At 37.9% G+C, this 24,567-nt stretch overlaps 1 protein-coding gene across 1 annotated transcript; it reads right to left on the bottom strand.

The window, feature by feature from the left end:
• Positions 1-11,840: 11,840 nt before the first annotated feature.
• On the bottom strand, positions 11,841-15,325 carry LOC103958002 (TMV resistance protein N). Its single transcript, XM_009370225.3, has 2 exons — positions 14,844-15,325; positions 11,841-12,835 (listed from the first exon to the last, which is right to left on the bottom strand). The coding sequence occupies exons 1-2, from the start codon at positions 15,323-15,325 to the stop codon at positions 12,241-12,243; spliced, it is 1,077 nt and encodes a 358-aa protein (XP_009368500.1). The 3' UTR covers positions 11,841-12,240.
• Positions 15,326-24,567: the final 9,242 nt, after the last annotated feature.

Raw genomic sequence — 24,567 nt, 5'->3', positions numbered from 1 at the left:
TATATATCGTTCCTTCTTGTTAAGCATTCCAACAATGAAAGAAAATCATGGTTATTGTTGTGTTTCATATAACTGAAGAAAATAATGATGAAATGTGTTTAATTATTCTTCTTTGTTAATTAAGCTTAAGTTGATATCTGTTAATATGAAAAAACTAGCAATATTTGGAAGACTAAACAAATTTATTAGTGTTAAATTTGGATGAAGTGGAAAATCTTAGTTGGACATCTGAAAGATCGAGGAAGACTAAACAAAACTTGGGGACGAGTTATCGAGCAGTAGAAGCGTATGACATCAAATTTGGACTCGTCCAAATTATTACATGGTGCATCATCATATTTAATTCAAAGATGGTTCATATTTTCATTTAGGTCATGATTAGTATTAAATTAAGTTCATGCATAGTTTTAAGTCATGGTTCATGTATGAACTTTAATAAAGGTAGTTAACCTATTCATGGAAGGTTGTTCCATGTGTCGACTATTTAAAATCCCTACACATGTACGAAAATGAATGATTCAGAAATTAAGAATTACTTTTAAACTTGGTTTATTGAAGAGTGTTTTTCTTCCTATCCTCAAGCTCTTTGAGTGTTCACTTGTGGTTTCTCTTTGATCTCTATTATCCGATGTCAATGTTGCAGTGTGCGGAAATGAAGTAACAACTGCATTTTATAATAGTTGTACTTGGAACCTACATTATATTATGTAAGGTCTAGTCCTTTATGCTTTGCCACTTTTTTCTTCTTTCCCTCCAGAATTTGGTTCTCATGGATGAATATTGGAACCTAATTTCTTCTTCTTTTTTTTTTTTTTTTTTTGAACGTGAGAAATGTGAGTCGGAAGTTTGTTGTTATTGCATTTAGATTAGGGTTTAAATTTCTTCTATTTTTTGTGAGAAACGTGAGTTAGAATTTTGTTGTTATTGCATTTAGATTAGGTGACACACCCAACCCCGATATCCTCCAAATACCTGAGGTAGGCACATGCTGGCCGACACTCGAAGGTGACGAAGCCATGCTAAAATGCATGTGAAGTAACGAACATAAATAAAACTTATAAATTTAAATACAATGCTTATGCAATGGAGAAATGTGTTTAGAGCATACAACTAATTCGAGACACTAAAATAGGACTAAAATAAAATTGAATGAACAAAGAGATGGGTCATACACCGAGAGGACTCGAAGATGCCGATGCGAAAGTGCTTTGATGCTTGGATTATACGACTCGATTCTAAGTCCTGAGGGGGCGCAAAACAAAACATGAGTGACCAAGTTGATATGCAGGTAGTAATAAAGCAGTTAATCTTTAATGTACTAACCCCCAGGTTTAGAAAACTCGTATAGCATAATAAGTAATCGGTTTTCTGAAAACCCTAGTGACACGCCCCGATCTCGATGTCCAGGGGACATCGGGATGGTCACATGTTGGGTGACACCCGAGGGTGACGAAAGCCATTTAATGAATGCATGTGTTGAGAACATGTGAAACATGCATATAATTTTGCGCGAACCACTCAATGTAATATTCAAATACAAACCTTACTAAAATAATATAATAATTTTCAACCATCAGTAAAAATGATAGTGATAATGTATGACACGTTCATAGCATACATCTAATTCAGAATACAAGTGGAAGGTGCTATTACAAGTGATGTCAAAGCATAGAGGATGTCACGATATCACTCGTAGGGGAACGCCTCGTAGCTCGGATCGTATGCCTCGTTCCTATGTCCTAAGGGGGCACAAAACAAACATAAGTGGAACAAGTTGATATATAAATAGTACAAACATAGTTATTTCACAACGTATTAACCCCCAAAGTTTATGCAAACTCATATAGTATAATATGTAATAGGTTTTTTGAAAACCCTAGCATGCCATAAAACCTTTCATAAAACATATATTACATATGGTGTGCTAACTAGTGGTATCAAAATCGCATGAAGGCTCTACATCACGCGCCCGTAGGCAAGACATACGTCCGTAGGCAGAACCTACACCATGCGCCCATAGGCAGAACATACACCACTCGCCCATAGGCAGAACATTAACCACTAGATAAGCACAAAACATTGATAAAACTCTGATATAACGATTGCATTTCAGAAAACGAACTTTAAAAATGGATCTAGGACGTCAAAATTACCTTAGAAGGGGTTCTGACCGAAACCTAAAAATGTCAACAAAAAGTCAACTGTTACCGATCAATGGTCAACGTACAGAGTTGACCAGAAGTTAATGGTCAAACGGGTCAGGCCAATGGGCTAGGTTAAAGGCTAGTCAAAGGGCCGGGTCACAGTGTTTGGGTCACTGGCTAGGTTTGCGTTTAAGGCTACCAAGCTGAAGACCCAAGTTTAAACGGCCTAAGGCCTAAGTCCAAAAGGATTTGGGTTGACTTGGGGTTAAGGTTCGGGCTCACACGGGCTTGGGCTTAAAAGCCTGACCCAAAGTTTAGATTTGGGTTGGGCTGCAAGGTTGGGTCGAGTCCCAACCTAGGTCCAGATCTAGGTCTGAGGGATTTGGGTTGGGTTGACTTGTTTTAAGGCCGCGCTTTGGCCGGTTTTTGGCTAGTCTTCAAACGCTTGTAACTTTTTTGTTGCTAAAACAAATTAAGTGATCCAAACATGAAAGTTGTAATACTTTATGAGATAAAGAGAATGGCACCTTGCACGACGGCCAACTCATTGTGGTTTGGCCGAAAAATGGCTCGAAAAGGGCGGTGCTTGTCGGAAAGTTTGGAAAAGCTACTCCGAGCTATTTTATGCAGTTAACACGTACTGTACAACTTCAAACAAACTTTTATCTAACCTTAAAACACATCCCAAGAGTTTCTAGAAGCTTACCAATGTCGGAAATCATGAAAACATGTCGGGGAAGATGATGAATAGTGACAGCATTACTAGAGGGTTCTTCAGCTTGTCATGAGGTTCCCGAAGCTTTTCTGTCCACGTTGCATTGGTTTGGGGTTGCTATGTATATGTGTGAGTCAGTCACAGAGAGGAGAGGGAGAGTTTGTCTAGAGAGAAGGCACGGGAAGAGGGAGAGATAACGAGAAAGAGGGAAAGTGAAAGAGAGAGAAAGAGAGAGAGAGAGAGAGAGAGAGAGAGAGAGAGAGAGAGAGAGAGAGCTTTTTCAGAAAAATAAAAGAAAAGGGAGAGAGGGGGACTCACGGGTCCAAAAGGAAAAGAGGAAAGAGGGGGAACCAAAAAGGAAAATGGGCGCTTTTTCAGAAAAATAAAAGAATAGGGAAGATGAGGACTCATGGGTCCAAAAGGAAAAGAGGAAAGAGGGGGGGAACCAAAAAGGAAAATAGGCCCCATATGGCACGCAAAATAAGATCCAAATAGTAACCCTTTTGAAATAAGTATCCCAAACTTAGTGATAAAACACAAAATTTGGGACAGGGTTTCACACCTAGCATGCCATAAAACCTTTCACAAAACATATAACGTATATAGTGTGCTTAGTAATGGTATATATATATATAAGGCATATATATATATATATATATATACAATATTTGATTCGCCCGAAGGCATATAGAACACTTCTTCATTCATCTGAAGGTTCTACATCATGTGCCCGTAGGCAGTATCATTCACTCGTATGCACTACATCTCCCAGCAGAAGCCAATATAAGTATCTTTCGCCCGTAGGCCTTCATTTGCCTGTAGGCTCCTATAGCACCCACCTAAAGGCATGTAAGTATCAATCACCAGTAGGCTTCTACAACACCCACCCTAAGGCATATAAGTATCACTCGCCCGTAGGCAGAACATACGCCCTTAGGCAGGACCATTCGAATAACCACTAACTAAGTACATAAGGACATTAACATAATATTTCTAATATATATATATATATATATATATATATATCTTAATCGGAGTTCAGTAGCTAAAATGTCATATCGTAAAATCACGTTCTCAAGTATGTATATAGTCATCCATCATATATACCAAAAGGAATGTAAGGTTGATAAAGCATGTTATTGATAAAGCATGGTAACCAATTCACTCATAAACGTTGCATAAAACGTAATAAAAAAATCATGCTTTCCATGTATACATTTCTAATAGTAAAATATGTATTTTTGGAAGGGGTCCACTCACCTTACACCGTTGGCGAAGAGCCGTGCAAATAAGGGTGGATGGAAACGTCATACACAATTGCACCTAAGCACATAAAGGTACCAATTAATAAAACTTTATCATAATATTTGCATTGGGGAAAATAGACGTCGGAAACGAATTCAGGACGTCGAATTACCCTAAGTGGGGTCCCGGGTAAATTTCATAAAAGTGAGCACAAAGAATATTGCAGAGAATATTCCTTAACAGAATATTCCATCTGGGTTGGGCTGGTTCTAATTAGGTTTTGGGCTTGGGTTGTTAGCACTGTTTGAAGGGAAAACTATAATTTACTTTAAATGAGGGCAAATACAAGAAAGACTTACATGTCATGGGTACACTACTTGATAACCATTCCTGTCAATAAAATCATGACATGTGTAAGTTTTGTACATATGTTAGGGTGTCATGGTGGTGGTGACATGCCGTATAAGTTGTTCTCCAAAACTAAGGAGAAAAGGAACGCAATATTAGTAGGGGTAAGCATTTGAAACGGTACAAATACCATTCCATACTGTTTTGATACGGTTCAGTTTTGTTAAACCCCAAAAATAAAAAATTGACTATAGAACCTAACTCAATTATACTGACGATTGTTGTACCAAATATGGAAACAGAGCATACCGAACAAAAATCGACTTTATGTCTAAATATTTCTGCATTTGGGATATAAATGGGCAATAAATCTATAATATTTGGAGCAGGGGTTAGGGCAAAAGGTTGGACGGTTACAAACTTAGAAAAAAATTTGATGATCTTTTTATTTTCCCCCTAAGTTTGGGAATTTTTAATGGTTTTTTTTTAGCCAAAATGGTCTTTGAGATTTACATAACACATCACTTTGGTCCTTGAGATTAAAAATCAATAGAATTGGTTCCTAAGATTGTCTACCATCCATTATTTTGGTCATTCTGTTAAAAACTCCATTAAGTGGTCCCATAGCTCATACCGAAAACTAAGAATTTTGGTCGGAAGTTTGGGCAATTTTCAAAGCTTTGTAACTTAATCGTTTCTTAACCAAATTCGACTCCTAATATATTAAAATTAAGATAGGAAAGTGTTGAACAAGATTATACCTATTTGGAAGCCCAATGATTGCTGGAGATGGTCGAAAAATAGTCTGAAAGGTGACTGGTCTGCGGGAAAACTGGAAAGCTTGCCAAAAATTGGGTAAACTTTAAACATTTATAACTTCTTCAATACTCAACGAAATCGAGAGATTCAAACTGAAAATAATACTGCTTGACAAGACGAAGAGAATGGTACATTTGTCAACAGCTAACTTACCGTGGTTTGGCTGGAAAACTGCTCGAAAGTTAGCCGAATGTACAATTCTCTTCGTCTTGTCAAGCAGTATTATTTTCAGTTTGAATCACTCGATTTTTTTGAGTATTGAAGAAGTTATGAACGTATAAAGTTTACTTAGTTTCTGGTGAGTTTTCTAGTTTTCCTGCGGACCAGTCACCTTTCAGGATATTTTTCAGCAACACCATTGTGTGTTAGCCCTCCATTCTCTTTGTCTCATCGAGAAGTATGATTTTCATTTTTGAATCACTAGATTTCGTTGAGTATTGAAGAAGTTATGAACGTTTAAATTTTACCCAGTTTCTGGCGAGTTTCAGTTTTCCCACGGACCAGTTATATTTTAGGCTATTTTCTAGCCAAACCATGGCGAGTTGGCTATCGAGAAAGGTATCATTCTCTTCGTCTCATCGATAAGTATGATTTTCACTTTTTGAATCATTCGAATTCCTTGAGTATTGAAGAAGTTATGAACATTTAAAGTTTACCCAGTTTTCGACCAGTTTCCAGTTTTCCCGTGGAGCAGTTATATTTCAGGCTATTTTTCGGCCATCTCTGGCAGCCATTGGGGTCTTGTTCAACATTTTCCTATCTTCATTTTGATGTATTATGGGTCAAATTTGGTTAAGAAACGATTGAGTTACGAAGCTTTGAAAATTGCCCAAACTTGTTAAAAATCTTAATTTCCGGTATGAGCTCCGGGACCACTTAACGGAATGACCAAAATAATTAATGGTGGACAATCTCAGGGACCATTTCTATTGATTTTCAATCTCAGGGACCAAAGTGATGTATTATGCAAATCTTAGGGACCATTTTGGCTAAAAAGCCTTCTTAAATTTTAAGCTTTGCACGACGGAAATCATATATTTCATAGTGCAAAGTAGATAAAATTCGTCAGGTCAAATACAAATTTTTCCGGGTAAGGCTCAAATTGTCTCCCAAAAATTTTCCTAAAAAATCCAATTTCACTCTAAATTATGGGTTTACTTGATGAAATGCTTGGATTTTTGTTGGGCAAACTTTATTTCCGACTGTGCTATTTTTTGCTCTTGCCCGAAAGCAACTGGAGGGTAGTGAGTCATCAGCATTTTTACATGCTCTGCCATGCAGAAAGTGCTTTTGGGATGAGAGTAGGTTGATTTCCATCGATTTTCACTTCTCTTGTAAGCACCTAGCTTTTGCATTAATGGGAGAGCGTCACATTGTCTCGAGATAGGTAGCTGGGGCCTCAGGTGGGCCTTCTTACTTTAGTCCTTTTAGGTTTTCTTTACGTTAGGCCCAAAGTTCAAATATTGACCTAAACAGAATCCCCTTTAATCATTGTTGAGGCTGTAATCCTAGGCGCTTATAATGATGAAATAGCCGTTGCACATGCACGCCATCCCTCGAGACACCGTTCGAAGCAACCATTGAGTAACCGCGCCTTCGCACTAACCCAATAATTTCAATCGTCAGTTAACCATTTATTATATAATCCCTACTTAATCCCTTCTAACAAAGCTCCAAAGCCATCTCGAGCCTTTGAATTTCCAGAAATCCCAGTATACTCTTGCCTCCTTAGTTCTTCAATTCTACTCCCTAATCTAAACTTTTCTCATCTTTCCCTCAAACTTTCCCAATGGTACCCAAAGTTGTTCAAACCCAACCTCTCTGCGAAATTGGTGAGAGGATTTCCATTATGCGCCCCTTGCTTAACGACCTTCATCGTCCTCGGGCATGTCTGTAGACACTTTCTTTCTTCGAGGAGGGAGGAGTACACTCCTTAAGACTTGCATGGACTTCAGTGTCATTGAGGAGTAGCCAAGCTATTTTAAACGCACCGGTAGATTCCACTTGTGAATATAAAGCTATATTATATTGAACTGATCTCCACAAGCCCAGACATCCCCATAGCTTATGCCTTTTTGATCACTTTATCATTATAGGTGTATGCTTCGAGATCAATTACCACGGCTTCTATGTCGAAGATTTTGGTAGGACTCGGGAAAGAATGCTCCACGATAGAGGCAAAGATTATGGAGGCATCCTCTAAAATTGAGAGGTTGGAAGAAAAAATCGTTAAAATTAAAGATGCACCCAGCGGGAAACCATAGCTTTCAGGCCATTTCCCGACCGTTTTCTGGCCACAGGATAGGTACAACATTCATCTCCTCCGTAGCTTCATTTTGATCTATGGCATGACGTGTAATTGTAGAGTTTTGGGTTGACCGGAGCTTGGAAGCTCTGGCATTCTTCTTCATGGAGACCTACCGACCCACGACCTTAAAACGGGTCGAGCCAGACCCATCACCCTTAGATCGCCCCAACTTGTTGGGCTATGGAACCTGGCCTTTTGGTCAGCCCAACCCCGTTTACCCTAGACCCCAAACCCTCAAGCCTAAGCCTAGTCCTAAGCTACCTAAACCCAATTGTACTCGACCCAAACCCAAAGTGGAACCAGATCCAAACCTTGGGCCATGCAACTGGCCCAAACCCATTTGAGAACCGACCCAGCTCGTTGACTCGGTAGTTGACCCAACTCGGATGAAATATTTTGTGGAATATTCTAAGGAATATTCATTCTTGTGTTGACTTTTTGTTGCCTTTTTCGAAATTTGCCCGGGATCCCTGTTAGGGTAATTCGACGTTCTGAATCCGTTTATGACGTCCATTTCTCGATTTTCTATCATTATGGTATATTTTTATTAATTGGACCCTTTATGTGCTTAGGTGCATTTATTGTGGCGTTTCCGTCGTTGCTAGTTTGCGTGGCTCTTTGACGGCGAAGTATCGGTGAGTAGACCCCTTCTAAAATGCATATTTTACTACTAGAAATGCATACATGAAAAGCATGATTTAATGGTTACATTTTATGAATAAATTGGATTTACATTTCATGATTATCATGCTTTGTTGATAATATTCTGGAATACCATGCTTTATCGATTTTACATTCTTCGTAGTATATATGATTGATGACTATATACTACGAATGTGTTTTCTGATATGATAGTTAAGCTACTAAGCTCCGTTGAGATATATATATATATATATATATATGGGAAATATATTATGTTCAATGACTTGGTGCGTACTCAGTGGTTACTATTCTGCCTACGGGGCGAATGATATTTCTATTAGCTTTGGGCTAGGCATTTATAAGTAGATGGCTTCGGGCCAGGAGATATATATATTGGCTTTAGCCGGGAGATATATTGCCTACGGACGAGTATGATACCGCTATTTAGCACACTTTATATAATACATGTTTTATGAAAGGTTTTATGGCATGCTAGGGTTTTTGGAAAACCTACTACTTATTATGCTATACTAGTTTTCATAAACTTTGGGGGTTAGTACGTTATTGAATAACTGTTTCAAGTATTTCTTATATATCAACTTGGTCCACTCATGTTTTGTTTTGCATCCCCTCAGGACTTAGAATCGAGGCGTACAATCCCGAGGTCAAGGCACTCCTGCATCAGCATCTTCGAGTCCTCTCGATGTAGGACCCATTCGTTTATTCTTTCAATTTCATATCATTTCTTTCTTAGTACTCTAGATTAGTGGTATACTCTGAACACGTTCCTCATTTTCATATTCATTATATTTAAATTCATAACTTTTATTTATGTTCATTACTTCTCATGCATGTTAGTATGACTTCTTCACCTTCGGGTGTGGGCCAGTATGTGCCTACCCTGGTGTTTGATGTATATCAGGGTCGGGCATGTCAATAAGTTAGCCATAATAATTTGATATGCATTCACAATCTACGGAAGTTAAACCTATACATCCTATGTACAACTGCGAGGAATACCACTGGACTAAGTGGCACGAATCCAAAATCTTATTAGTTTAATACTTATTTTTTGCAATGCCCCCTGAAACTCGATTTTGATCTTATTTTGCACCCTAAAACTCAAAATTCGCCACTTTACACCCAGGAACTCAATATTTGCTTGATTTTGACGAGATTTCTTTGCCACCAAAATGGTGTCGAATGTGCTGACATGTCGGTCGTTTTGTCATATTTGGCATTGTTGGACACTAAAGTTGTAGGATCATGATTTTCTAGCAACTTGGGTAGCAAGAAGGACCAAAGTGTCCATAGCCCATGAAGTTCATACAATGAGACTAGTAAGGCTTCCTAGTCAAAATGGGAGTAAGCTATCCTAACGGGCTGACTAGTTAGAGGTGTAGTTAGATAGCTATTCCGCAACATGTATTACTTGTCTTCCAAGTATGGAAATCCTAATTTAAGTTAAATTATGATATCTTGGAGATTAGGCAACGTAATCACAATCCTAGGAGGATTGGATTGGATATATTATCCTATATTCCCTCATAGATAGTCTTTCAATTTAATTGGGATTACTCTTCTTACAAGAACTTTCAAGATCTCTATAAATACCTTAATCTGATTATTTATCTCTCTAATTTGACACTCCCCATATGGTCTGATATTCTCTACAAGACTACGATACACATATTCTCTATATGTTTGGTACAATCTCACAGATCCCATATACGCCTAACAAAGACAATGGTGAGGTTGGGCTTTACCCAAAAAAGCTCTATCCAAAACACATACATGCCAAATAGAAATCAGATTGAATTTGGATTTATCTGATGAGGAGCAAGCCTAAGGTGAGCAAGAACTCAGTAAAGGAAGGGATGAAGAGGGAGCCGAACTCCCAAAAGGTTACCAACCTCAGGGTGATCAACTAGGTTTCCCTTTCGATGTAGGCACTCAAATTATGATGTCGGCTGAGATAAGATACTGCTTCTTCAGTTCCTCTAGCCACGAATGAGTTATGATGTTGGAAGTATTGTCAGCAGTATAATTCGCAACGTCTTAGTAATAAAGATTGATGGAGAAACTGACCCAATATCAGAAATAAGGACAGGGTTCCCCTGCCTATTTAGGTCCAACGCATCAGCTAGGCTAGATGACACCCCTAGATAGTAAGAGGAATCCAGAATGTTATTCCCAATCGTCTCTTCCGATGGCGCACGGTCGGAGTCATTCCTCAGGTTCTGCTCGTGAGTTTCTCCAGTAGGTTCTTCAAGAATAAGAAGGTTTTCTAATCCTAAGGGATGTTGCGCACTTAGCTGGTAAAAGAGGTTACTACCAAGTCCGACAGGCAAGTAGTCTTCGAGGGTGTTGGTTGCATCTATTAGGGCGTCAAGGTCGACATTGTCGATCCTAAACGAGTAGTCATAGTCTTACACCTCATGATCGATGTTCGTCGAATCTAGGGCAGTCGTCATCGCCTATGCTTGGTATATCTGGGAAGAGCACACCTCATCCTAATCAAGGAAAGTACCAATGTGCGAAACTAATTGGAGTAATGTCAACAAAGAAGGCTGGGGATTCTTCGAAGCAAATTCTTGATCACTAGGAAAAGCTAGGATTGGGGTGGGGGGGTGAGATTCTGTAGAGTTTTGTTTCTAGAAAAAAAGGAAAAATGATAGTAGGTTTCTTGGGAAATGGATTACATACCCTAAGCAGCCTATCATGGCCGTAAGAAAGGAAACACCAAGGTGCCAGGATCGTGACACATGGCTATGCAATTAGTTTGCTTCTCGAAACAAACAAGGAATGAAGAGACGACACGACGCATGAGGCCATGCTTACCTGCAACGCATTTAATGAAAGAATGCTCGAGATGAGCAACATATAGGATAAATTCGACCGGCCACAAGCAACTTCATGATCAAGATAAAGCCCTTGACCAAGGAGTTGAGGGACTTGTTAACACTAGGCCAATTTAGGTCCATCCAAGGACATAAGCCCAAGAGATGGCTAGGAAGCCCAAAGACTTAGGGGTTCTCAGCAGGCTCACTCGACCACTCAGGCCGACCAAGATACAACACGGACTAGTCAACTGAGAAAAGCACATGGGGACATTGACAACTTTATGGTACAGGTCTCCGTGAGCAAAAGTACTTGAATGCTAAACAACATGCATGCCACAACAAAAGCCTAGGACGCGACGTAAAGGTAGTTGGGGTAGTGCTAGGCAAGGTAACCATGATCCGAGTAGGTGAAAAGTTGTTAGTAGTCTGGTACAGTGGGATGGAACATTAAATGTTGGTTTGAGAGGTCCCAAAGGGAAGAGGCTTATATAAAGGGGTAGTGACCTCCATTATGGAGGATAGACAAATCAGAGAGAATATAGTGAATGTATTAGCTCAGCACAATATAGCCTTGGAATCAATAGATTGTGAAGGAACATAGTGGATGTAACCCATATTTGAATGGTGAACCACTTACATCTTAAAGTTATTTAAGTCCAATTCATTAGCCCACCTAAAATTATTTATTTAAGTTTGTTAACCTTACAGTTTTGAGCGTTAACAGTTAAGAATCCTAAGCACAAATTAAACTTAAATAAATAACATGAATATAAAAATTAGGTAAACAATTCTTTTTATAAGAACAAAACGAAGCAGTGTGGCAAATTAAGTTCGAGTCTTCAACAACAACGAAACAAACTTTGAATACAACGATGGACAGTAAAAAACATAGTATCAGGTACAACAGCATTGTACAGAATTCGGTTGGAAAGTAAAAACACACAACAAAAAGAAAATTGCTAAACGTCGGATAACCGTGAGTAATGCTCCCGTTATTCAGCACATATATCTTTATCCAACGAATATCAGGCGACAGTTTTGTGACTAGCATGTACAAATGCCTAGTAGCGGGAGGTTTAGTCAGGGGGTGACCTTTAGTAAAATTCTTTTTTTACTTTATTATTTTTTTTTAAGTTTTTCAAGTTTGTTTTTTTATTTTTTTGGAAAGCCTTCTAATTAGTAAGAGAGCTGAAGAACTTCATCTTTGCTTAATCCTTCCACCACATTCCGTATACGATTTGTGACTAGCAGTTCTGGATTCCTAGTTGTAATGATGATTCTGCTCCCCAGACCAAACCAGTCTTTCTCTCCAGCCAACAAAAATATTTGGTCTGATTGGTCCACGTCATCAAGAACGAGAAGAACCTTTTTATTAAGCACACAACTCTTGATCATATTCTTTCCATCGTAGACGCTCGAAACTTGCATAATATTTTCCTTCAGAATGGATGACAAAAACTTCTGTTGCAGATGAAGTAAACTCTTTGTTTTGGCAACCTCTCCAACATCTTCAAGAAAGCAGCTAACTTGAAAATTAGGGGAAATTCTGTCATAAACTAGTCGAGCAAGGGTTGTATTACCTGTCTCATGAATCCCTTGTATACCTATAAAGCGAACATCTTTTGCCTCATCATTTAAACTTAAATATACTTTCTTCAGTTTATTATCAATTCCACCTGACTTGGGCGTGGAATCTCCCTGCAGTTTGAATGTGGGGTTAACTCTCTCCCACACGTGCTGGACAATTTCTTTGATAAGGTCTGTTTCATATCTGTGACAAGGACAAAATTATCAGACAGTAATAATATGAATCTAATTTTTTTTTAGTACATCCAATATTTTTACATGAAGGGAGAGGGGTTCGGTTAAGCCACACAATAGGTAGTCTATTTGGTATCGAATTCGTCATTCAAGAGATTGGAACCTAAGACCTCTCACTTCTAAGTGAAGAGGAATATCATCAGACCGTAATACTGAGTGGTTGAATATAATTAAACATATCACAAGTAAATAGAGAAGAATTTAGTAAGGACTGTTTTATTGACACCCTATAATTTTGTTGATTGCACCTCACTTACTAAAAACATCCCATAAATGATTTTTAAAGTAAAAATTAATTTAATACAACAACTTAACTTGTCCAAACTACCATTTCACCCCACACTACCTAACAACAATATGTTCAACATCAAATAAACATCATATTCGTCGTTTTCACAAAGTAGTCTTCAATAACTCGTCTTTATCTTTAGTACAAAAAGAAATGTTTATTCTCTTCTGTACACCTAGGGTTTCGTTTTGTCTTCAAGAACTCGTCTTTTGTTTGTTTATTCCTTTCTGCACACCTAGGGTTTCGTCGATTATAGGGCTTTCAGGTTTTTTTGAATTTTGAAGTATTAGGTTTCCTAATGACCTTGAAAAAAATCAGAGAACCAAAGAGCAAGAGAGAGTAATTCTACAGTTCGAAAAAATAAAAGTAAAATAATTTCGAAGTATATGCATGTCCTACATACAAGTTCTTCATGCTGCATCATGTATTGAATATCACAATTATTTCAACATACCATATTCTTTTTGAATTGTCTATACGATAGACTTGTAGTGTGTTTAGAAAATAAAACTTTATTTAAAAAATATGCAAGGTTACCCTTTTATTTTCACTTAATTACCTGAACATTGTTTTTAGTTCGTGCCAATATACTGCTCGAATTAAATTTTGGGTTAAATTAGCACATGTCATAATATTTGTCATCAATTTGTTAAAAATAAATCAACGGGTTAATACACGATAATTAGCTAATTGGTACACGAGTACTAGGTGGATTGGTTGTTTTCACTACTTTTAGGCGAAAATGTTCTTTAAAAGTGGTCACATGACTCTTAAAAAAAAATGGTGAGAGATTTGACAGTTGTGGTATTTTGATATAAAAATTAGGAACCAAAAACAAAAGAAAAAGTCATGTGGTCAAGTGAAAAAACAAACCGAATCGTTTATTTTTTAAGTTGCATTTAATAGATTATTTTTGTAAAATATTACTCAAATTGGAACTGTTTCAAGCATCTAATTGAGTTAAAAAAAATTGACGAATATTATGTTCTAAGGAACATTAAAATTTTATCATGACAATTAAATGAGCAAATGATTTCCAATTGAATTGATTTTTTCCAAGGATGATCTACAAATACAGACCTAAAAAATATACCAACTCAGATAGTTAAAGTTCGAAGTGGTATGGGTACCACAACTAATCCCCACTTTCTTTTTCAAAATTAGGAATCTCTTCCCTTAAACACCTTGATTGTTTAAATATAGTCAATATAAAGTTTTTATTTATTTATATTAAGGGTAATGTTAGGGAGGATAACATCATAAACTAAATTGACAAACTATGTGTTGTCAATAGGAATTAAGTACGTTAATCAACACTTGAGTGATAATTCAATCATCAACAACTACATAATTTAGTTCACAAAATTTAGTTACAAATTTAATCACCATAGCATTATGTATTAAATTAGAGCAATAACATTAGTGGGTTAAAAGTTAATTATTAGAAAATAAAGTAATTAGTGGGAATCAAATTCGCACAATAGACATGAATTCTTCCACTATTGCAATAAAATGACATATGTGCCAATATAAATTTGTGCATGGTAGAACTAAAATGCAACATTAATTTAAATAGAATTTGATTTTCCCTTGATCTATTCAAATTAAAAGGGGTGAATATAAAAATAGAAAAGAGGAGCATCAAATTCATTTTCTTTCAAGAATTTACCTGTCCTCCTTTAACGGCCACCCGGCGAGTTTACCCACTTCTCCTAAAGCATCTTTCCACAGGCGCACATTCTTGCTCTCTTTCCCGAACGTTTTTTCATGGTCGGTGAAGGCTTTGGCAAAAGTCGCTCTTATATGTCGTACATCAGAGGGATCCACATGAAAAAAAATTGGCAAAATTGTTGTCCCTTTCTCTTTCGTGCATTTAACAATATGTGCAAGTTCGGACAAGCACCAGGTGGAAGTAGCATACTCTTTCGAAAGGACAACGATTGCAAACCTCGATTCTTCAATTGCCTTCATGAGTTCTGGATTAATATTTGTCCCTTTTTCAAGCTTTGGGTCGTCCCTGAAAGTTTTGACGTTTTTGTCCTGCAATTTTTCATACATATAGGCTGTAAAACTTGTGCGGGTGTCTACGCCCCTGAAACTCAAGAACACGTCGTACTTCCATTGACAAGTTGTGTTGCTGCCGGATGCCATTAGAAAGTCGCTTCAATCGAATAATCACTGCGAGAAATTTATTTGCAAGTTGGTAATTGTATCTCCAAACTGATGAGTTATAAAGGAATACAAAACAGGTGGTATAAATATATGCACGGCACCAAGGGAGGTGAAAGGACTGAAGGAAACTAGAGTGCAGAGGGAAGAAAAACTTGGTCTGTGCGCGTGTTAGGTGAAACTGAAAATTCGTAGAAAGAGAGCTGATGACTTTTCGTGAAAGAGATACTTCTGACTTTGGGGAAAGCGATTGAACTGGGAAACGCATAGTGGATACTAGAAATATGGCCTACACGTTGTTGAGAGATTAAAAACCGTATGAAAAAAAAAAAAAAAAACTGTTTTTGTTGAAAAGTCTCATGGGCAATGAATGCCCACAGTTTCATTTGTGAAAGTCTTCTGCATGGGCAAAGTTTTCAATGCCCATGCAAAGTGAAAGAGATTGTATAGTCAGACGAAATTTCATAAATTTCAAGATGCATTAACTGCATCAGTTTGGAGTTGCTCTATAAATAGAGCACTCCGCATGTTTTCATAGAACAGAAAATATAAGAAGAAGAAAACAAGAGAGAAATATCAGTAACAGCATCTATTCCTCTGCCTTTTATTTGTTATCCTCTTGTGCTATAAGTTTTAGTGTGGCATTTTACATCTACCTTGCACCTACTACTAAAAAGGTTATTCTCTCAAACTTTAACCATTTTATAACACGTTATCAGCACGAGTCTCTAAATATAATTATTCTCTCATCTCTCTTCGCCGAACGAACGAAAGAAAGAAAAAAATGTTTCCTTTAAGGTTTTTACTGTTCATCTTCTTCCTCTACCTCAACTGCGCCGTGTACCCTCGCGACGAGTTGTTTGCTTCATGCCTGCTCTTAGTTCTCCAACTAACGGTTACATACATCTTTGATTACTTGTTTGGTGTAGAGATTGATTACTAACCCAGTATTTATTTATGTTAATTCTACTGCAATCCAAGATGGTGCGGTACAATCGCCCATCTTGAATTGCAAATTTATTCTTACTGCCATCCAAGACGGTGCGGTATCATCGCCTATCTTGTACTGCAGATTTAATTTTACTGCAATTTTTAGGTGGAGCGGTATAATCGCACACCCTACCCTGCATATTCGAATTTACCTGCTGTTTAATTTCATTGCAATTTTATGTGGTGCGGTATAATCGCCCACGTGATGCGAGATTTATGCGCACAAATTAAACCCTCTTTTTGACAATTGTAGTATAAGTATAAGTAGGGATCGTTCTGGACCGGGGATTAGGAGGGATTGTTAATCACTTGGATTTTTGACTCAAAAACGTAAAAACAATATAAAACACTAAACTAAATTGATTTCTAACTAATTTGACAATAAAGTAAAGGGGGGATTGTGTTTGGACAATATTAAATTAAATGGACAAATTGTAATTAAAGGCAAAACGTAAATATGAATGAGATGAAAATATGGATAATGGAATAGCCAAGGGGTTCATCTCCACACATGTTATACTTGCATATAAAATTGATTCTCAGTTGGTCTTTCGATAAATTATGAAACTCGACACTCCAAGTTAATTAGGTCCGCTTAAATTAACCTTCAAATTTCCCTAGAATCATTGAATTGGATGAATATGCATCGCAAACAAATTATTCCTAACAAGTTCTCTATATGAACAGCATGATAAAGATACAAGTTAGAATCATTACGTTCTTTGGAAATTATAAGCATCGACAAGGCATTTGTAACTATGAAAAGCATGATACTCTTGCCAGGAATTCAATTAACGCGATTGTTTATAAGCAACCTCCACTACTTGTGAATATAAGTTCATAACTATTAGGTGAAATTCACTTATATTCTAGCGTCATATTTATGCATGAAAATTAAGCGCGCATTCTTAATAAATATTCATAAATAAGTTATCAATCAAGCAGTTAAACAAATTGAATCCACAACTTATGAAATTCCAACCAAATATAATCAATTCATATTGCAAGTATAACCATGGTTTCGAATCACCCCCTAGCTAACTAGGGGGATTTAGCCTCTCATGTTCGCAACAAGAAAAATAAAATTGAATTTAAACATAAAGAACAAAGGATGGATTACACCTAGAACGCCCAACGAATCCACGTGAATTGGTACGCGTCGAAGCTCCTCTTTCCTCTTCTCCTTCTGCGGCAGTGAGGTTAAATGGATGATTTGGATGTTATTTTGGGTTGGGGATGGATTTATGGAGGTTTAATGGCACGGCAATGGAGAGGAATTATGGGGGAAAGTGTGTAAGGTGGCTGCGGGAATGGATGAATGATTGCGGCCAGATTGGAATAATGTTAGGTTTTTTTTTTATGTTATGCACGGCTGATGGCAAGGAAATTATGGGATATGGCACGGCTTTCCATCATGGGAATTGGCTACGGGATGGGAATTGAATGTGAGAATCCTCGGATTAATGGGGAATTGGCTGCATATATATGATTATTCAAGTGCTACACGGTTTTTTGAAGGATTTTATAATGGGAAGTGGACAATTAGGTGGAATGGTGGATGAATCATTAGGGTTAGTGGAATGGCAATGCACGGATTGATTTCTTTTTTGGTTTATTAGGGTTAATGGCTGATTTGTTATAGGTTAGTGGAATGCATGGTTTTGGGTGGGATAATAAAGGGAAGTGCGGCAATATGGTGAATTAGGTTATGGTGGTGGAATTAATGGGGTTAGTGGAATGTGGATGATTAAAAATGGAATAATGGGCTATGGATGCTTAGTGTTATGGAGTTAGAATACACGGTTTAGGGTATATAAATGGGATAATTAGGTTGTAATAAAAAATGGGATATGGTGGCTGCAAAATATTGAAATGGGAAAAAGAGTGAATGCGGATTAGATTAGGGTGAATGGTTGATGGGTGCGGCTTCAACTTATTCATTCCTCTTTCGCTCCAAAAAGCTCCACTTTGCATCTTCTTGCACACTTTGGCCTTATAATCTGAAAATACACAAAAGTGGCCTTAAACACTGAAATAGATAAGTAAACACAACATAAATGCACGAGAACAAGCTAATTAAGTCGCATGAATATGCTCCTATCACCACGCTGCTCTGCATATTTAATTTTCCTGTTACTTGAGTGGTGCGGAATAATCGCCCATTCTATATTACATTATTTCAATGAGAATGGTGCGGTACGATCGCCCTTCTCATTCACCCTGAAAATCTCGAGCAAGAAGTTTCGACTGCTTATCATTTTGGCCTGAAGATCAAAATGAAAAATTTGTAAGAACCAGAAGTTCTAACATCATATTCCTCCAGGAATACATATTATTGCAAGTTCTTACACATCTCATTTTCTTTCAGAAAAGAAAATGGCGAACTTGGCGAAGCTTGAATTTGCTGCCCTGGATATTACTGGGAAGAATTACTTGACCTGGGTACTGGATACCAAGATCCATCTGGAAGCAGGGAATCTTGGAGATACCATCAGGGAAGAGAGCAACTCATCCTCTCAAGTTCGGGCAAAGGCCATGATTTTCATTCGCCGCCATCTTGATGAGGCGCTAAAGAGTGAGTACTTAACGGTTGAAGATCCGTTAGCTCTCTGGAATGCCTTGAGAAACTGATACAATCACCAGACAACGGTGATTCTTCCAAGGGCCCGCTATGAGTGGACTCATCTGAGGATTCAAGACTTCAAGTCAGTGGCAGAATACAATTCTGCATTGTTCAGAATTACCTCTCAGATGAAGCTCTGTGGGGATATTATTACTGAGGAGCATATGCTGGAAAAGACTCTCAACACATTTCATGCCTCCAACGTGCTCCTGCAGCAGCAGTATAGAGCGCGAGGCTACACTGAGTACAACCAGCTGATATCTGTGCTCTTAATAGCTGAACAGAATGATGAGCTCCTAATGAAAAACCATCATTCCCGACCTACTGGATCTGCACCATTCCCAGAAGTGAATGCTGCTTCTCTCGAAGTGAACTCCACATCCTCTGGTGGTGATAATCATAAACGAGGATGTGGCCACAAGCGAGGTGGATGGAATAGGAAAGGCAAGGACCATGGAGTTCAGTTTCATAACCAGGTTCCCAGGAATAATTCAGGCCCGAGCTTCAAAAATGCGAATCGCCACAAAGGCAAAGCTCATATAAACAATGCTCCTAGAAACTCTGAAGGAGCCTAACATAGGTGTGGTGGCAATGGGCATTGGGCGCGTACTTGTCGTACCCCAAAACATCTAGTGGATCTGTATCAAGCCTCCCTCAAGGAGAAGGGTGTCGAGACCAACTTTCTCGACCAGGCTAGACCAATGGATATACCTGATCCAGTGTTTGACTTATCAGGGCAGTTGAACACAACTCATCTAGATGTTTCAGACTATATTGTGGAAAGGGGAAATGAAGTATACCGGTCCGATTGAATCATTAATGTACTTTTATTATGCTGAACTTGTAGTATTTTCAGATTCAATAAAAGTGGCATGTAAATTTCTTGTTATAACTTGCTTTTAACTCTGATTCTCTTACTTAGAGAGCATGGATAAAAATTGTGGTTATTCTCAGAACATGAGAAATGGCGGAGATATTTGTCTTACAGACAGTGCAACCATACATACAATACTTCGTGATCGAAAGTATTTCTCAAGCTTAAGACTTACAAGAGTAGGGGTAACAACAATATCAGGACCTTCAGATGTAATTCAAGGTTCAGGGCAAGCCCAGATTATGTTACCAAATGGAACAATATTGTCCATACAGAATGCATTGTATGCTACTCGATCTACTCGAAATTTGTTGAGTTTCAAAGACATACGTCTAAATGGATACCACATTGAAACAAAAAGTGCAGAAAATGTGGAGTATCTATGCATTACCTCCAATGATACCCAGAAGCGTATATTGGAGAAGTTGCGTGGTATGTCGAGTGGATTATATTATACATACATAAGGACAATTGAATCACATACTGTCATGAACCAGAAGTTCATTGATTCAAAGGTTTACATGCTTTGGCATGACCGTCTGGGTCATCCAGGATCTACCATGATGCGTAGGATCATTACCAACTCTAATGGACATCCATTAGTGAGCAGACACATTGCTGCCTCAAATGATAACCCTTGCAAAGCTTGTTCTCAAGGGAAGTTGGTAATTAGACCATCAAAACTAAAGGTTGATGCTGAATCCCCATCATTTCTGCAAAGAATTCAAGGGGATATTTGTGGGCCTATTCAACCATCATGTGGACCATTTCGATATTTTATGGTTTTGGTTGATGCATCTACCCGATGGTCACATGTTTGTCTTTTGTCTACTCGGAATGTAGCCTTTGCGAGACTTCTTGCTCAAATAATTAAGTTACGAGCACAGTTCCCAGATTATCCCATTAAGTCAATCCGACTTGATAATGCTGGTGAATTTACGTCTCAAACCTTTGATGATTATTGCATGACATTGGGCATTGATGTTGAACACCCTGTTCCTCATGTCCATACTCAAAATGGTTTAGCATAAGCATTGATCAAGCGGCTTCAGTTAATAGCTCGCACTCTGCTTATGAAAACCAAATTGCCAGTCTCTGCATGGGGACATGCCATCTTACATGCTGCATCATTGGTTCGATTGAGACCTATAGCCAACCATTAATACTCTTCAGTACAACTCGCGTTTGGACATCAGCCAAACATTTACCATTTACAAGTTTTTGGTTGTGCTGTTTATGTGCCTATTGCACCGCTGCAACGCACTAAAATGGGACCTCAGCGTAGACTGGGAATTTACGTGGGTTTTGATTCACCATCTATCATTAGATATTTGGAACCCTTGACAGGTGATATGTTTACAGCTCGTTTTGCTGATTGTCACTTTGATGAGACAATTTTCCCGTTGTTAGGGGGAGAAAAGACCGTTCCAGAATAACGGAAAGAGCTGACATGGGTTGTTCCCACCTTGTCTCATTTTGATCCTCGCAGCATTCAATGTGAAAATGAAGTGAGAAGGATCGTTCATCTTCAAAGCATTGCCAATCAAATGCCAGATGCATTTAATGATGCTATGAAAGTGACAAAATCACATATACCAGCTGCAAATGCACCTGCAAGAATTGATGTCCCTGTTGGACAAAATAAAGTGGCAGCGAATGATTCATCTGGTGCACGCCTGAAGCGTGGTAGACCCCCAGGTTCAAAAGATTCAGCTCCTCGAAAGAGAAAGTCGATGACACAACTGAATCCAAATGAAGTCATTCAGGAAGAGAAAATGAATGATACATCCACAATTCATAATTATGGACTTCCAGAAAAAGAAAATGTCCTTGATGAGACATCTGTCCCTGAAGAGACAGAAGTACATGAAAGCAAAGAAATCTCTATAAATTATGCATGTACAAATGAATTGTGGGATCAGAATGAAATAATCATTGATGATATGTTTGCATTTGCAGTAGCCACTGAAATCATCTTAAGTGATGATATTGAGCCCCGCTCTGTTGATGAATGCAAACAGAGACAGGATTGGCCTAAGTGGAAAGATGCAATCCAGGCAGAATTAAATTCCTTGGAAAAGCGGAATGTTTTTGGACCAGTAGTCCAAACCCCGCCTAGTGTAAACCCCGTGGGTTACAAATGGGTATTCACAAGGAAACGCAATGAGAAAAACGAGATCGCAAGATACAAAGCACGACTCGTTGCACAAGGTTTTTCTCAAAGACCTGGAATTGATTATGAGGAGACATACTCTCCTGTAATGGACGCAATTACGTTCCGTTACTTAATAAGTTTAGTGGTTTCAGAAAGACTTGACATGCGACTTATGGATGTCATCACTGCGTATCTATATGGAGAATTAGATACTGCCATCTATATGAAAGTCCCAGAAGGACTTAAGTTGCCTGAAACAAGTAATAAACCACGAGGTATGCTCTCGATCAAATTAAGGCGATCATTGTATGGTCTGAAACAATCTGGACGAATGTGGTATAATCGTCTCAGTGAGTATTTGATCAAAGAAGGGTATATCAACAATGTTATTTGCCCTTGTGTGTTCATTAAGAAATCCAATTCTGGATTCGCTATAGTGGCAGTATATGTTGATGATATGAATCTAGTTGGGACTCCTGAAGAGCTCAATAAAACTGCTGAATATCTGAAAAGCGAATTTGAAATGAAAGACCTTGGAAAAACAAAATATTGTCTTGGCCTGCAGATCGAGCATTGTGCTAGTGGAATTTTGGTCCACCAATTAACTTACATTGAAAAAATTCTGAAGCGATTTGGTATGGACAAGGCTTATCCACTAAGCACGCCAATGGTTGTTCGTTCTTTGGACATTAAGAAAGATCCATTTCGTCCAAAAGAAGATGATGCACTGGTCCTTGGTCCAGAAGTACCATATCTGAGTGCAGTAGGTGCTTTGTTGTATTTAGCACAATGTACTAGACCAGATATAGCTTTTTCAGTTAATTTGTTAGCAAGGTATAGCTCTGCTCCAACAATTCGCCATTGGAAGGGTATCAAAGATGTATTGCGATACCTTCGTGGGACAACAGACATGGGTCTCTTCTACTCAAAGAACTCCACAGATGACCAGGTCCTTGTTGGATATGCAGATGCTGGCTTCCTCTCTGATCCGCATAAAGCCCGCTCACAAACTGGATATGTGTTTAAGAATGGAGATACAACAATCTCATGGCGCTCAACCAAGCAAACATTAGTTGCTATATCTTCAAATCATTCAGAAATACTTGCTTTACATGAAGCAAGTCGTGAATGTTCTTGGTTAAGATCAATGATCCATCATATCCGGAATTCATGTGGTCTAACTTCGAAGACAGACAATCCAACTGTCATCCATGAAGATAATGCAGCCTGTGTTGCCCAAATGAAGGAAGGATTCATCAAGGGCGATAAGACTAAACACATATCTCCAAAGTTTTTCAGTGCTCATGAGCTTTAAAAGGCTAAAGTTATTGAAGTCAGACAAATCCATTCAAATGAAAATCTGGCAGACTTGTTCACCAAATCTCTACCAAAGTGCACATTTCAGAAGTTAGTGCAAGGCATCGGATTACGTCGACTTACCAAACAGCTAAATTTGGAGAATGCAGAATCAGGGGGAGATACATATCAGGGGGAGCATCCCTGATACATGCTTGTTGTACTCTTTTTCCTTCGATTAGGATTTTTCCCACTGGGTTTTTCCTATCAAGGTTTTAACGAGGCAACATAAGCATACTTGACACTATATCAACGATCCAGGAAAAATTGTACTCTTTTTCCTTCGCTATGGTTTTTTCCCACTGGGTTTTTCCAAGCAAGGTTTTAACGATGCAACTCATGTTGATATGTGGGCATCCAAGGGGGAGTGTTGAAAAGTCTCATGTGCAATGAATGCCCACAGTTTCATTTGTGAAAGTCTTCTGCATGGGCAAAGTTTTCAATGCCCATGCAAAGTGAAAGAGATTGTATAGTCAGACGAAGTTTCATAAATTTCAAGATGCATTAACTGCATCAGTTTGGAGTTGCTCTATAAATAGAGCACTCCGCATGTTTTCATAGAACAGAAAATATAAGAAGAAGAAAACAAGAGAGAAATATCAGTAACATCATCTATTCCTCTGCCTTTTATTTGTTATCCTCTTGTGCTATAAGTTTTAGTGTGGCATTTTACATCTACCTTGCACCTACTACTAAAAAGGTTATTCTCTCAAACTTTAACCCTTTTATAACAGTTTTAAGGCTATAAGAGCTTGTTATAAAACGTTAATGGTATTTAAACTGAAAGATGTTTGAACTTTTTAAAAGAATTTTTACATGAAAAGCATAAATTGGATGAATGAAGCTTTTGAAATTCTTTGAACCACTCTCCGAATAACATGACCTGTGAAATTGTGAATGATTGATTATTAACAAAAATTAGTAAAAGAGCGCTTAAGAGTATTATATATGAAACTATATTATTTGAAAGTGCCCAGAGTTAGTTTTAAAACCAATAAAAATGCAAGACAAAATACATAGACAGAAAAGTAAAAAGTTTGTGTCCAAGAAGATTTACACTTTTTAGATTGAAAATGGTACAGTTCCTATACAAAAGGTGATAGATTTTTTTTTTTTTTCTATTTAAATGGAAGAAACAAAATTAGATGACATATTTAGGTAGTTTCTGTGGTTTTGTAGTGAAAGGTGTACTTATATACAAAAATGTAAAAGAGCCAAATACAAAT

The sequence above is a fragment of a genome, unplaced genomic scaffold, assembly GCF_019419815.1.
Source record: "Pyrus x bretschneideri cultivar Hongxiangsu unplaced genomic scaffold, Pyrus_bretschneideri_v1 Contig1, whole genome shotgun sequence".
Classification (NCBI taxonomy): domain Eukaryota; kingdom Viridiplantae; phylum Streptophyta; class Magnoliopsida; order Rosales; family Rosaceae; genus Pyrus; species Pyrus x bretschneideri.
The sequence above is the reverse complement of the archived record's forward strand: the minus strand, read 5'-3'. Positions and strand labels throughout refer to the sequence as shown.